The sequence below is a fragment of the Buceros rhinoceros genome, unplaced genomic scaffold (genome assembly GCF_000710305.1).
Source record: "Buceros rhinoceros silvestris isolate BGI_N320 unplaced genomic scaffold, ASM71030v1 scaffold2856, whole genome shotgun sequence".
Taxonomy (NCBI): Eukaryota; Metazoa; Chordata; class Aves; order Bucerotiformes; family Bucerotidae; genus Buceros; species Buceros rhinoceros.
The window spans coordinates 49,771-62,248 of NW_010415676.1; the positions used below are offsets into that span (position 1 = coordinate 49,771).

At 38.5% G+C, this 12,478-nt stretch overlaps 1 protein-coding gene across 1 annotated transcript in view; it reads left to right on the top strand.

Annotated features, from left to right (window-relative positions):
- The window catches only part of UBR3 (ubiquitin protein ligase E3 component n-recognin 3 (putative)), a gene marked incomplete at its 5' end in the record, with an annotated part of 74,665 nt that overhangs the window by 48,643 nt on the left and 13,544 nt on the right, over nt 1-12,478 (top strand). Inside the window, one exon of the mRNA XM_010137491.1 lies at nt 6,416-6,516. Coding sequence (XP_010135793.1) covers nt 6,416-6,516 — 101 coding nt within the window. The remainder of the gene's footprint in view (nt 1-6,415; nt 6,517-12,478) is intronic.

Below are 12,478 nucleotides of genomic sequence, written 5' to 3' on the forward strand. Positions count from 1 at the left end.
AAAGAGTGCTCAGAGCAATTAGGTGGTACACTGCCGTAAACTGAAGAAGATTAAGAAGGTGGTGGAGAACTACCACTGCAGATTTAAGATGTGGATAGCACTCTGCCAATTTGAAGCTAACCAAGTAATCTGAATCATCAGCCTCGGTGGTAAATGAGACTAAGTAAAGACTCGTAGGAAAAAAAAAAGGTCAATGAGAGGAAAAGATCTTTATTATTTGAATATATTACTGTGATACCAAACAATTTAACATCAGGAAAGTCACAGGAGCAAAATAACTTTAAACTACCATACTACATTCTTCTATTTAATTTTTACTTTAAATTACTGCTTCAGTTGAAAGCAGTTTTCCAGAGAAGTTAGTTGAACCTTTATTGATTTGAAAAAGGTAATTTTCAAAACTAAAAAAGGAAACAAAGTATGGAATACAAGTCTCATTGCATTATCTTCTCACCCGTATTTAATTGTAACTACTTTATTTAAATACATGTTTACAATTAAAATTGCCCAGCTATAGAGCTCATATTTTCTAGATTGGTTTTCCACAACCCATCTATCATTTCTCATAAATCATGCTTTAGATTTCACATGTCTGGGAGAACAGATCGAAGTAATTTGTAAAGGCTCTCACAGAATTGCTCTACTGTGCTTCCCAAAGCCCCTGGTTTTGCCTGGTGTCATCATTTGCAACTGTATCCAGATCGTTCCATAGTTGAAAAAGGCTGCTGAGAGGAAAGATAGGAAGGAGTTCATGCGGTCACACCAAGGTAAAGTAGAAATAAGGACATTTTGAGCAAGAAGATACTCTATCAAAAGGGTGTAAATAATGTGACCTGTTTGAAGGAAGAGGGAGGAAAATGGATAAAGCTGAGTTTGATGAACTGTAATGGTATAGCGGATTTTTCCTCCTATGCAGTTCATATTGCCGAATTTAATGTACATTTGGTCCTACAGGCTGTGCTTCAGCAAATTGTTCTAGTAGGGACAGATCTGTTTTCAATGGCGATCAAATAAACAATTATAGTGGTGTAAGTGGGGAATAATAGCTTCTGGCAGGGGGCAGAGAAGGAGCAGCTGGAGGCAATAATTACTAAACCCAGATGTGAATTTAATGCACTAGTCCAAACAGTCAGAGTTTCAGGAACAGCAAACCTGAAATAAAAGGATTTTTTTTTTTTTAATCTATATATCAACAAAGGCAGAAATTTTTGTGTCTGTTTTGATGGACAAAATGTGTCAACAAAGAATGATTCAGTAAAGTGTTAAGAATCATTTGGTTAGAAGCACTTCTGGGGAGGAACTGCATGATAAACTGAAATACACTGGGGTTTTTTTTTTTACTCAAGTGTTTTGCTGTTGTTTTGTTCTAAGCTAGATGCTTTGGTTGATTGTTTATAGTGTCATACTGGGGCAACAAACTGCAGCATAGGGATGGGAATGAGCAACCGTGTGTGGGAACCTTTTAAATCACATCTCCATCTCAGTAACTGTTGTGAAATGGGAAAAATAAAACAGTTTTTATGAAGATAGTCCAAGACAGAAAAAGAGTAGGATGATGGGACGATGGAGACACATGCTGCAACAGGACTTACGTGTATTATTCAATAAACACGTAAATCCTGCCTGATCCACCAATGTCTGAGGACATACAGTATGATACAGAGATTTCGACAGTATTTGCTCTTGGCTGCTTCTTCATTCTCCTATACTGTAGCTCACCATCTTCAGCTGTAACTTGATGTAACTTGAGCAGGCTGCATCATGAACAAAGTCAAGGAACTAATCCATGTTTTTAAAAAGGTTAATTTGAATAAATTTGGGAATGGGTGACAAGGGAGCACTGGGGGACACAGTGGTGAAAGAGAGAATGGGAGATGCCTAATGTTAGTACTGGCAGTGAAGTCCTGTGTTGTGTAATTAGAAAAGCTGACCGGCTGTAAAATCTGCTGTGACACAATGAAGAGCAAATACGAAATTGTGATTATATCCTAGAGTGTAGCCAGAATATATAGTAGTATTCTAGTTTCTTATCACGAATGTTAGAAATGGTATATTACTCTGACCTTTCTGCAGGCTGGGATTTGTAGGCTGTATTTCTCATCCTGGAAATAATGAAGAGAACATAGACTTGCCCTAGTTGATTAAGCCTTTGTTTAGCTATATCCGTATCCCTATGTCTCAGGTTTTCTGTATCTGAAAGTTCGAAGACGTATGAGACTCAAAACTTCCACTTTATCGAAATTCTAACTTTATAATCACTTGGTTAGCACCAAACAAAGATTTGAAGTGTCTCTAGCTGTGAGAAGATGGGAAGGAGAGCAGGTATGTAAGGAAAGGCCATAAGCAAAGGCTACACTTTTCAAAATAGAACAGAATTTTCCATTCCTCTGTATCCATTCCAAAATAAGTAATTGCCATATAACCTCTACCACAAGGAGTATGCAGAATGCAGAGGCAGAGTTGCTCAGCTGTCAGCTGATAGACAGTTCTGGTATTGGCACAGAGAGAGGTGCAGCCCAGTTACTTGGGAATGGAGAAGTGGTCAGTTCTACAGGAAAAGTCGAGTAATACATTTTTCATTTTGGTACATGTTTATATCACACTGTGCAGTTTATTTCCGTCTCCCCCCCTCCTTTCTTTAAATGGATACAGCATACAACTACAATACCTTTGAATCATTTTATATATTATTTTGGTCCCATCTGAAATTGTACTTACTTTCATTTCATTCAGTGCTTCTGTGGCAGTTTTTTGTAAAGTCAGATTTATCAAGCTTTCACATATGCATTGGGGATTAACAGGATGGGCAATTTCCATAAAACACACTTCTAAACATATTTTATAAATTCAGTTTTGGTGTCATAATAAAGAAGTTGCTCAGGCTCTTAACAAATGACAGCGCAGTTTTGAAGTGCTTCATATGCTGCATATGCTGCAGCACTTGATGTAAATGGAAGCAGCTTATCTACAACTCCGACATTTGATGTAGCTTTACCTCTCCAATTCATATGAAAATAATAAATCGGATGAAGAACTCCTTTGGTCCTGCATGTGAAAACAGGTTCATTTATTCGTGATGTTGCCAGTCAGTCACAGTATTCCGTATGTGTAAGAATATTCCCTAATTTTCTCAGAACTGGTATTTGACCTAAATGTTACATGACTGTCAGATGATACTGACGTTGATACCTCTGACAGAAAGAGGTGTTCAACTGGATGTGACCAAAGGGAGTTAATCAGGGGGTTTTGTCTTAATGTTATTCCAAATTATTTTTTCCCCAAAATTTATATATAAATCAAAAATTGAGAAGTAATTTAAGAGATGTCCATGGCTTTAAAGTCATTACATAATGAGGGTTATTTTAAAAGCCAGTGTCATAGATCGTAAGATAGAACTACCATAGGTAAAGGAAGAATTAGAGCTACTTGGTGAGATTAGCATCTTCATTGCTTGTATAATTTTGAAAATGAGACTTGGTAGCGTGACAAAAGTTTTTGCCCCCTTTGTTGTCTTTAGAATTCAATACACTGATTTTTAGAGTATTTGGGTTTTGTTTAGGATGATCCCATATATTAATATGTATATTTGTATATGTTACAGTGTTCTAAAACAGTCATTTTATGAAATGATTGACTATAGCAAAAGGCTTTATGGATAGTGTTTATTTGTAGCTGTTTGAGTTCATTAATTCAAAAGGACCAGTTAGTCTGTGTTTTCTGTGACATCATTTTATACGACTAGTCAACCAATCCACTTGTGCTCATTCTTACAATTAACAGTGTGAAACTTCAGCCATTTAATAAAATTATTGCTTCAGAATGTGTCTTACTGAGCTGGGAGAGAGGCGAAGGAGAGTGGTTAGAGAATGGATAACACAATATGGCCAAAAGTGTTCTTTTAATCCTCTGCTTATATGACTGCTTCTGTATGAGCAAAGTCGTATCACAGATGACTCCTAGAAGTACCTTTTGTAGAGGCAAGCCTGAGTTTTCATGAAAACAATAACTATATAGGGGTCTCCTTCCAAAAGCAGCATCATGCCTCTGTGCCTCAGAGGTGATACTGGTTGGCTCCTCAAAGCTATTAGAATGTACTAAGGATCTCACACCTGCATCCACATGTCAATTCGTGTGGACAACCTGTAAATGGTCTGCTAGAGCTCGCTTTGTCTGCTATGTGTGTGACAGAGGGCAGTGAGGGGAGTTGGTGCCTTCAAAAAGAGAGGCATCAACTAAACAACTAAACTAATGGAGTAGCCAGTGCCAGCTGAGTTGGATCAGTGGAAGAGTTTGGTGCTCTTGGAAGGGAGGTGTAGCGATGCGTGCTATATTCTTACGGCTAGCCCGCAAGCTGGAGCGGGAAGAATCACCCGAATGCCAATGTGGTGTGCAGTGAGACCCAATACTTCTCTCTATTTACAGCCAGTGGATTCTTGCTCACGTAACTGGTTACATAGTGATTGGATATGTTCCTTGTCACACAGACAGTATGCATCTCTTAAGGCACTATGGTTGGATACAGGAGTTAGTTCACGCGCAGTTTCTGATTGGTTAGTGTTAATCAAACAGAGGCTAGTTAGAGATACAGTTTCCCACACAATAATGTTGCAGCTGGGTTTCGGCTGCTAAGTTTCCCAGGGAGAGTAGCATATTTTTCACAGTTCTAATTTCTGCTAGAATGATACCAACAGGAGGCGGTAATTGGATCCAACAGTAGCTTACCAGTTGTTCTCTGAAAAGGGCAGAGCTGAGACAGAAGAGAGCTTAACTGTCTTGTCTGTATGTTTCTTTCCTCTGATTCTGTTTGTAGAGAAGCTTGGGCACTTGCTGCACAGCTTAAGAAAGCATCACTGGGAAACTCTACAGTCTACAGTGTCCTGCAGAACCACCAAAAGAAGGAGATTGGGGCTGTGATTTTGGGGGTACATCTTAAATAAGGATATGTGTATATTTTCAATAGAACTATATAACACTTCATCAGATTTAATTTACTTGCAGGACAGTTAAGATTGCTGGAACAAAGCATGAAGTGAACCTTGACACTGTAGCAGGTGCACGTATTCTGATTCCCTGGACTCTCAGGTGGATTCTATGGAGGGTCCAGTGAAGTCCCATGTGGTGTAGAGGCCTATAGCTGCCCTGAGTAAGGGAAGTTCCTACCAAGAAAGAGAGGATTGTCTTTCCTGCGGTTTCTGTCCAGTGAGAAGAATGACAAAAGAGGAGGGAAAAAAGATGGTAAAACCTAAGGAGCGATAGAAAGAAGATGCCCTTCCAGAAGGACAGCATTTCAATTGCATTGCGATTGAATGGAGCTGGGTACCATGGGACACTTTCCTTTGCAACATTTGTCTCTGTAAGAAGCTGTTGAGGGTTCAGTTTTACATGGGAGGTTCAGAGCCAGGTGTACTAGGGCCACACGACACAGCTCCAGTGGCATTCACAGCCAACCAGCTAGCACCACCTGTTTGGGAATGGGAGTAAGAATCCAAACAGCACTTTCTTCAGTGCTTGTTGCAGAGGGTGAAAGGCGACAGTGGAGGATGCATATCACATTGTACCAGCTGCTCCTGTTTGACGTGTCCTTCACGCTCTGTATCAATTAAAGAGGGGCAGAATGATTTTTCACAGTTTTCATTTTTTGCCATTTTGCCTTGGCTATTGAACCTACAGAATGTTGTTGGTTGTAATATTATTGGGTATTGCTACACAAGCTAGAAAAATACTATCTCCTATTTGCAAACACTTTCTGCTTTTAAGATTACAAGGTGATGTTATGTCATTCAGTGACTCTGAATAGTTCAGAAGTTTGCAGTATCTCCTGATGTGCTGCTTTGCTCTCCTTCTAGACATACGGGGGTTTGCATAAAGACTGTGTGTAAGATAGCATAATCCCACCTGTGATGGCTGTTGGAGTCTTCGTTTCCTTACCTACAGAACAACAACGCTTTTCCCAAGGTTTCCATGTTTTCTAATAGGAGCAATTCCTGTAACATGAATGTGACTTGAGAATTCATTGTTGTTACAGTGTGGGTATATGTGTACTTGGGAAATGCCAAGCTTTGAAAACCAATTAATTATTGTTACTGTAGTATATTTTCTTACTTTAGAACATAAGTTCAGAAGGTGAAATTCTGAATGTCCCTTCAGTCTGTACATAGAAATAACTAGTTCAGGCAGTTTTGGAAAGTTTTAAAATACTTTAACAAGAGTCGGGTACCCAAACAGCTTCCTCATGAGTTTTTACAATCCATTTATAACATTAAATGGTTTTAAAATAGAGGTCAGTTAGCAAATTTGACTTTTGTAAGCTTGACATTAAATGTAATACTATTTAATATAAAATGCAAAATAAAATATGAAAATGAAAAATGGTTTTATAGTATCAGAAGTGATTTTCTTTGGGTTTTCTTTCCAGGCTGGGAAGTGAAGACCTACCAGAAGTTCCTGTGCTTTACAGAGATGTCTCATCCCTTTTGCTTATCCAGATTTTAACCATGCCTCAACCATTGCACAAAGGTACGTTACAAAAATATGTATATTTAGATGATTATGTATATGAGGCTGCATTCATGGTGATTTCCAGGATGGTAAATCATAGCTTGTCTGTGTATTCTAAAATAATGTTTCTGCCTTATCTACAGAATTGAACAGAAGTTTTTGTTGTGGGTCGGCAGGCTTATCTGCATCCCCTGTCTTCTCACCTTATCAGTCAGCCTATTCAGTAAAGATACAAGAGCTGAGCAAAAACCATTAAGTACTTTTACTGCAGGAAAATTGTTTTTTGACCTTCATCTCTTTGCTTAGAGGGGCAGCTCAATACTTTCAAGTTGAAGTGAGTGCGTAAGGGTGAAAGATTATAATTTAGTTTGAATTTCAGAGTCTAAATTGCAGCAGTCTTGCATAATAGGAGGTCATATATGAAGATGGTAATTGCTGTAATGCAGCAACTTCAATAGAGACAGCATATAGTATAATTTGGAATAAATATTAAACAGAAATTTAAGAACTAGATTTTTCATTGTTGGAATCAAAACTGTTTTAAAACCTTTTATAAAACAAAAATTTTACAAAGAGCTGAATCTGGTCCATCTTGCTAATAGACTCAGAATATGGCGTTGTTCAGACCCTCTGTCCTCTGGCTCAATTATTTATAGCTATACCTTTATTTTAAAATGAGAACAAACAAGTATCTTTTTGCTACTTCACTGACAATGAACAGAGAATCTGCTTTGGGGTCTCTGCGGCAATTTTGGTATCTGTTGAGTCTTGGTGGTTTATGAACAGGTAAATACAGGGACTGTTTTGCTCTTGACGCATACAACTTACGAAGTGTAGTAGAATCTCGTTTCCCTTTAAGAGTTTTCAGTCCTCACTCCTGACTGTTCACATTCAGCTCATGTGACTCTGAACGTATCTGTTAACATTGTGGCATGTGTTTTTTCGATTCAGTGTACGTGTTCATGGACTAAGTACATCCAATATATTATTAGACTGTGAAAATACCAGGAGAATAAAATATTTTTGAACAGGAAGGTTATTGTAAAAAAAAAAAAAAAATTTTTTACAACAGTTTAACTTTTATTGGAAGGACCTAATAAAAGCAGTAAACAAAACTGTAATGAGACTAACATCTTCTGAAACACGGGGAAGGAAGTGGTGACGCCAAAGAACAAACAGTGGTCTTTCTGTAGTTTATATTCAAGCACTGGAGAACACAGTTCATGAAAGTATTCTTTATTGTAGGAAAGGTAACATTCAGTTAATAGGTATCCTGAGGGGAATTCTGTAAAATACCACCTATGAGCAGCATACTTTGCCTTTGCTCTTAAATTTAGTATATGTTGCACTTGCACGTCAAACCTGTGAAGCATTAAATTTGAAATAAATTGCTATTTATCTTTCTAATTTTTGTTTCATCAAAATGTTTAGGCTGAATATGAGCCAGCAGTGTGCCCAGGTGGCCAAGAAGGCCAACGGCATCCTGGCTTTTATCAGGAATAGTGTGGCCAGCAGGACTAGGGAAGTGATTTTCTCCTGGTACTGGGCACTGGGGAGGCTACACCTTGAGTGCTGGGTTCACTTTTGGGCCCCTCACTACAAGAAGGTGCTGAAACGTGTCCAGAGAAGGGCAACGAAGCTGGTAAAGATTCTGGAGCGTAAGTGTGACAAGGGAACTGGGATTCTTTAGCTTGGAGAAAAGGAGGCTCAGAGGAGAACTTATTGCTGTACAAATAATGGAAAGGAGGTTGTAGTGAGAATGGAGGAGTCCATTTGTTCTCCCAAGTAACAAGTGATAGAACGAGAGGAAACGGCCTCAAGTTGTGACAAGGGTGTGTCCAGAGAAGGGCAACGTAGCTGGTAAAGATTCTGGAGCGTAAGTGTGACAAGGGAACTGGGATTCTTTAGCTTGGAGAAAAGGAGGCTCAGAGGAGAACTTATTGCTGTACAAATAATGGAAAGGAGGTTGTAGTGAGAATGGAGGAGTCCATTTGTTCTCCCAAGTAACAAGTGATAGAACGAGAGGAAACGGCCTCAAGTTGTGACAAGGGAGGTTTAGGTTGGATATTTGGAAAAATTTCTGTACAGAAAGGGTCATCAAGCATTGGAACAGGGTGCCCAAGGTGGTGGTGGAGTCACCATCCCTGGAGGAATTTAAAGGACATATAGATGTGGTGCTGAGGGACATGGTTTAGAGGTGACCTGACAGTGCTGGTTATTGGTTGGACTTGATCTTAAAGGTCTCTTCCAACTAAAATGATTTTGTGATTCTGAAATAAAAAGAAAGACTTTCATGATTTCTTTGCCCTGAGGTGCAGAATGCAGTTCAGAAAAATTTGTTTAGAACTTTGGTAATGGGTGTGTAGGTCACAGAGTTGAATATAATATCATTAATTCTTGGTGGAGAGCTGAGGCATGAAAAAGTAAAATGGCTTCTGCGGGTTCACATGGCAGGTCATGATAGGTGTGAACAAAATCTACGTTTGATCCTACTGTGGTGTTACTATGGGGTGCAGGAGCTGTGGACTGGGCTAGACACCTGTATGCAGACACAAGGTCGGTGCCTGTGTGCACTGGGATGTATTCCTTTAACAACAGACTTGCAGAAGACACTTAACTAGGTTGCACAAGAGGTGGTGTTGCAGCCTGGTGCAGAATGCCATGGTAATGGTGTTAGGACACTAATAATGAAGGAAGAATCTGTAGCATTTAGAATCTGTGAAAGATTTGCTTCCTTGTTTAACCTGTACGCTCTCCTGTAGTGGTACTGGTTTTGCAGTATCTTTTGTTCGGTATGTTGATGTATTCAGAGAAACCAAATTTGAATCCTTACAGGAAACTAAAAGTGCTTATCAGGTATTAAATCTTCTGCGTGTTCATACTCAAAATCCTTTCTTCTTACAGTTTTTCAGTAACACTAAGTGCTTTGTAAGGAGGACCCAAACTTCATCTCTTGTCCTTCAGATACAGCACTAGGAATCATATTAACTACCCTATTAATGGTTGGATGGGTGTTGGTATCTTTTTTCAATCCAACAGTGATTAAAGCAGTAAAAATGTCATCACTGTTCAACCTCTTCATTCATTGATCTAAACACATCACAAAGAAAGAATGCTACAAATTAAATCCTTTTTTTTTTTTGTACTGGGAGAAACTTTGTGGTGGAGCTCAGAGCATTTCCAAACACTTAGCAATTTACAAAGAAGGGAATGAGAAAGGTATTGCCTACCTCCTGTATAGTGTAACCAGCAAAATAAATACTGTGTTCAAGACACTAAACCATTTGTGATTTTTTTTTTTTTTTAATTTGATATGTTGATATGCAAGTGAACATTTAGGTCTTTTCTTCAGTTATATTCAGGACAAGTTTCTCCCTCCAGTAACCAGCAAAATAAATACTGTGTTCAAGACACTAAAACCATTTGTGATTTTTTTTTTTTTTTAATTTGACACTAGGGTGTAGGCGGAGCTTTTATAGGCTTCATGTGCTCAGCATTTTGAAACTGTGCAAGACTAAACACGTAAGAACCCACACAGGCATTTCTGGTTTAATTCCATGGCAGTTATGCAAAGAGCTCATGGTGTTGTGAATTGGGACTATGTAGGAAATGAGATTTTGTTTCGAGAACCTCTAGCTCCTTTCTTACAGAAATAGAATATGGTGCTGCATATGAAGAAAGACAGTACAGAAGTGGAGTCAGTGGCTGGGTGGTTACCAAAACTTAAATCTGCCCATGTAAATTGAATTCAACACCCTCTGCCACCCCTTTCTGCAACACAATGTCTATATGCTGAACAAGTAATTTCATTTCAATTGGACATTCCTCTTTGTTGCCATCAGTTGTAAAAAAAATTAATTTTCCCAATACCTGACTTGGGACTCCTATGAACAGATTTCTAGAAGTGCAGAGTGCTCATAGCTTCCAGTGATTTCAGTGTATGCTTTGCTTTGAATGTACAAAATGTCATACTATTGCAGGAGCATCATGGGTGCCAGCACGCCGTTAGGCAGCCTGGTGTTGCTCTAACCAGGCCACACTGCTGCTTTTGCTGGGTCTGCGATTTGGGAGCGGTAGACGTGCTCCAGCTTGAAAGCTGATTTTGAGAGTTTAGCTCGACATCTATGGACTCAGGGAAAGCTTTTTTTTCTCTGGTGTGTTACACCTAAATTCATCCCCTTTTTTTGCAATTCTGATAAGGCCCAGATGGTGAAGAACCTGACCTAGATGTTCCAACACATTCTTTTTCTATAAAGTTTCAATGACATACAACAAAAATACAGCAAGTGGCACTCAGGCAAAGACTAGCACTTTTCTTTAATGACTGGATAAGGATCTTGACTAAGTATAGAACGAATGTAATCAACTTGAATAGTATCCAGTTTCAGTGTGGAAGCTGAAATATTTATCTGTGTCCTGGAACTTTCAATATACCTTTCATGGATTATCTGAAGTTCAGTGCTGTCTCCCTTTGTTCTGAGGTTATTTTTTCATATAGCTGTTCAAGCTTTAGATCAAGAAGAATATTTTTCAAGGTTATTTATATAAAGATGCCCTCATGAAGTCAATAAAACAGGTCCTAAGTCCTTAATTTTGCATTTGGTTCCCTTTGTGGATTCTTTCTGCAGTCATGGACTGCCAGTGAATATTGAAATTAAAGTATGCATATTGTTAGTAATACGCTTATTAGTCTGCACATTTCTTGCACTAATGTTGAAATTAGAATTCTACAAGTGTTCCCTGTATAAACTTTATTTTTAAGGGAGTTTGTTTAATGCATATAAGGGGATGGGATGCTGTGAAGTAATCTGGTTCCAGGAAGTTTTCTTTCAAAAAGTTTTAAAAATAGGAACATAAAAGCATTTCTCAATATTATTTAAAAATAACTACACTAATTTTTCATTAATTTCAGATTTGATTAAAATGACCTAGTGGTAATAATAGAACTTTTAATTGTCTGAATATCAGATGAGGGTTTTCGTGTACAAACACGGAAGAAGTTCTAACTGCATTTTAGTGCAGGATGTTGTACAGTAGTGTATCATCTGCAACAGAAGGGACTGACGGCATTTACATACTGTAAAATACACAAATATACTAGCAATCTTTAGAATTATTAAATGGAACAGGTGATGTAGCAAAACCACAGCCTCCACCAGGGGGCCAGCAGGAAAACATCATGCCTGTTGCAGAAAGGCAGGTAACATCGAGCTTTGCAGTAGACAAGAATGTAACAGCTCTAGTGCTGTGAATACCTACAGCTGTCAAATAGTTTGCATTTTTCAAATAAGATAACACACAGTAATGAAATGATAATTGATCCTCTGATTGGGGTTTTTAGTATGTCTCCCATGGGGGGTGTTCTGTGGCTATGAAATACTTGTTTTCAAAGCCTTGGTGCTCATTATACAGCATGCCACCTTTGAGCTGCTCCCGTGATATTTTCCTATTAAAAAAAAAAAAAAAAAAAGATTGGGCAAAAGGCGGGACTTCTTAAGGGGGCAAAAAAAACCCCCTTTGAGCTGCGCCCGTGATATTTTTCTATTAAAAAAAAAAAAAAAAAGATTGTGCAGAAGTCAGGACTTCTTAAGGGTGACCCAGATGTGGGAATATGCAGGTTTTGCCCAGTTCTGGATTTTCCAAAAGTGTAATTCCTAGTGATTTATGAGTTCACATACGGGCAAGTAAGTACAAGAACATTGATTTATGTTAAAAAAAATAATATATGCTAGATATAATATTTCTAGTGAATTGAACAATTAGTATTAAGGTGGGGATAGGGACAGGGAGTAATTACATTTAACAAAAACAGATTTTAAAGAATGGAATAGTTCTAGAGCGCACTAAGACAGCCAGTGTTGAGCACTGTGTGATTACCACAGCAGAACAGAATGAGAACTAGATGATGAAATGGGCTATGGCAGATTGGTGACTGTTGACCAGCGGCCTAGTTGTGCTGCTGTACGTGCAATGGCTTTCA